General features: G+C 71.6%; 1 protein-coding gene across 1 annotated transcript; it reads left to right on the forward strand.

The window, feature by feature from the left end:
* Window positions 1–1483: 1483 nt before the first annotated feature.
* AURANDRAFT_67803 (hypothetical protein) lies at window positions 1484–2619 on the forward strand (the record flags this gene model as incomplete). The annotated part of the gene is made up of 2 exons (XM_009043351.1): window positions 1484–2083; window positions 2443–2619. 2 exons carry the CDS (start codon window positions 1484–1486, stop codon window positions 2617–2619), a joined length of 777 nt encoding a protein of 258 aa, XP_009041599.1.
* Window positions 2620–2655: the final 36 nt, after the last annotated feature.

Raw genomic sequence — 2655 nt, forward strand, 5'->3', positions numbered from 1 at the left:
TGCGCCGTCTCGAAAGCACCCGCCGAGAGGCGACGACCCGTCCGAACATGAGCCGAAACGACGTCGATTCGGCCGAGATCGAGAGGTTCGAAGCTTCGCCGGACGGGGCGCCGCGACCGGCCGCGTCCCGCCCAGGTGGCGAAGCTGAGCAGGGAGAGCGACAGCGTGCGAGGCACGGTCGGCGCGCTCGCCGCGCTCGCCGCGCTCCACCTCCGACGCGGCGACGACGCCGCGGCCGCCGCCGCGCTCCGGGAGAAGCTCGGGCTCCTGCGCCGGCTCCTCGTCGCGTCGCCGGCGCGCGCGCCGCTCCGCGCGGCCATCGTCGCGTCGCTCGCGGCGCTCGGCGAGACGTACCGGCGCCGCGGCCTCGCCGGCGAGCACGCCGCGTGCTGCGCGAAGCGCCTCGACGAGAGCGGCCGGCTCGGCGACGCGGCCGCGCTCCGTGTGGATTCCAAATCTTCAACCCGACTTCAATGTGCGCGTATGCGACGGTGTTGACGCGAGGCTTTCTACCGTGCTTCGAGAACTCGACGAGAGCAACCGATTCGTCCAAAAATCAGCCGAATCGACTTCGATGTGACCGAGATAGAGAGTTCTGAAGTTTGGTGGGGACCCCCCAAACCAGTGGTTGGAATCCACACAGGCCGCGCTCGGCGACGCGCTCGAGGCGCTCGCGCGCGCGCGCCTCGCGCTCCGCGCGGGCACGCTCCGGCCCGACCCGCGGAGCCGCGCCGCGGCGGGGCTCGCGGCGGCGGCGGCGGCGGCCGACCTCGACGACGCGCGCGTCCTCTCCGACTCGGACGTCTCGTCGGAGGGCGACGAGGGGGAAAAGCCGTCGGGGCGCTATTCCCCGCTGTACGACAGCGAATCATCGTGTTCGGACTGCGGCGAAGACACTCTCCCCTGGGCCAACCATTGACAACCCATCGGGGGTGCCACGTCCCGGCGTACGACGGCGAACCGGCGCGTCCGGGCCGCGACGGACGTTCGGAGGTTCAAAAAAACGTGTGGCCTTGAGCTACCCTGTTCCCTGGCGGTCTCCCGTGATCATCGTTGTCGGTGGAGAGAATTTTTTCCAAACTTTGTTGGTTCGCGGGGGGGGGGCGGCCGTACCTTGCTACCTCCGTAAGATTTTGCCTGCTAGGACCACAACCCGCGTCCGAGGACGGGCCTTGGACTCGAATCTATCGTTGTTCTTATTATGGGTGCTCTAACGTGGGTCTATAATAGGGAAGCCCTTGGGACGCACGAGGTGCATGCCGTCGGGGAGCGGTTCGCTGCATGCCTCTTGGCGTCAACATAAGTTTTGTAGCACCGTATCGTAGCACAAGTCGTAGCACCACTTACGCCTCCACTTCGGCATCGACAAAATTTTCATCAACTTCGGCGCCTCGCATCACGGCCGGCAATTGAAATCGCCTCCGCCATCGGTGCCCACGCCGCGCCGGTCGTCCTACCCGACGCGTCGATCCCGGCCGCAACCATGAGCGACTCGATCCCGGGGGGCGCGCCCGGCGCGCCGGCGCCACCTCCAGCGCCCCCGGCCGACGCGGCCCCGGCGCCGCCTCCGGCGCCCGGCGCCTTCGCCGTCGGCAGCGCGTGCTTCTGCGCGCACCAGTCGAACTGGTACAAGGCGCGCGTGCGCCAGGTCGCCGGCGACGGCGGGCGGGTGCGCTACCTCGTCCACTACGACGGCTGGAACGCGCGGACCGACGCGTGGGTCGACGGCGCGTCGCTCCGCGCCGCGGACTACGACTTCGGCCCGGCGGCGGCGGCCGAGCCGGCCGCGGCGGGCGGCGGCGCCGCGCCCGCGGCGCCGCCGGCGAAGCGGCGGAAGCGCGCCGCCGCCGCGGCGCCCGCGGCGCCCGCGGCGGCGGCGGCCGACGGCGGCGGCGCGCGGCTCCGGCTGCCCCTGCCGCGCGAGCTCCGCGACGTCCTCGTGCGCGACTGGGAGCAGGTCACGCGCGAGCCGCGCCACTGGCCGGCCCTGCCCCGGTCGCCGACCGTCGCGGAGCTCCTCGCGGGCTTCGTCGACGGCAGGGCCGCGGCCGCGCCCGGGGCCCAGGCGGCCAAGTGGCGCGACGTCGGCGCGGCGCTCCTCGCGTACTTCGACGCGTGCCTCCCCAAGCTCCTGCTCTACCGCCAGGAGCGCGAGCAGTGGGCGTCGCGCGCGGCGCGCGGCGCGACGCCCGCGGCCCTCTACGGCGCGGAGCACCTCCTCCGGCTCCTCGCGAAGCTGCCCGCGCTCCTCGGGGCAGGACAAGGGTGATTCAACGTCGCTTCAACGTGAGTGTTCCGCGCGCGCGCGTTTCGAAACCAGCACCCACGCTTCGAGAGCGCTCCGAGAGATGATCGCTCGTCCAAAAATCAGCCGAAACGAGCGGAAAACGACCGAGATAGGAGCCTTTGAAGTTGGGAATTTCGCACCCTTTTCCTGCCCAGGTGCTCCTCGTGAAGACGGACCTCGCGCCGGGCGAGCTGCCCCAGCTCGCCGCGAAGCTCGGGGCCCTCGTCGACCACCTCGCGAAGCGGCGGGGCGAGCTCTTCCTCGACCACTACGAGCTCCGCGAGGCCCACCTCGGCGCCTACGGCCTCGGCGCGCCCGAGCGGCGGGCCTAGGGGGGGGGCGGCGGGGCGCGCCGGCTTACGACGCGG

This window comes from Aureococcus anophagefferens (genome assembly GCF_000186865.1).
Source record: "Aureococcus anophagefferens unplaced genomic scaffold AURANscaffold_52, whole genome shotgun sequence".
Classification (NCBI taxonomy): domain Eukaryota; class Pelagophyceae; order Pelagomonadales; family Pelagomonadaceae; genus Aureococcus; species Aureococcus anophagefferens.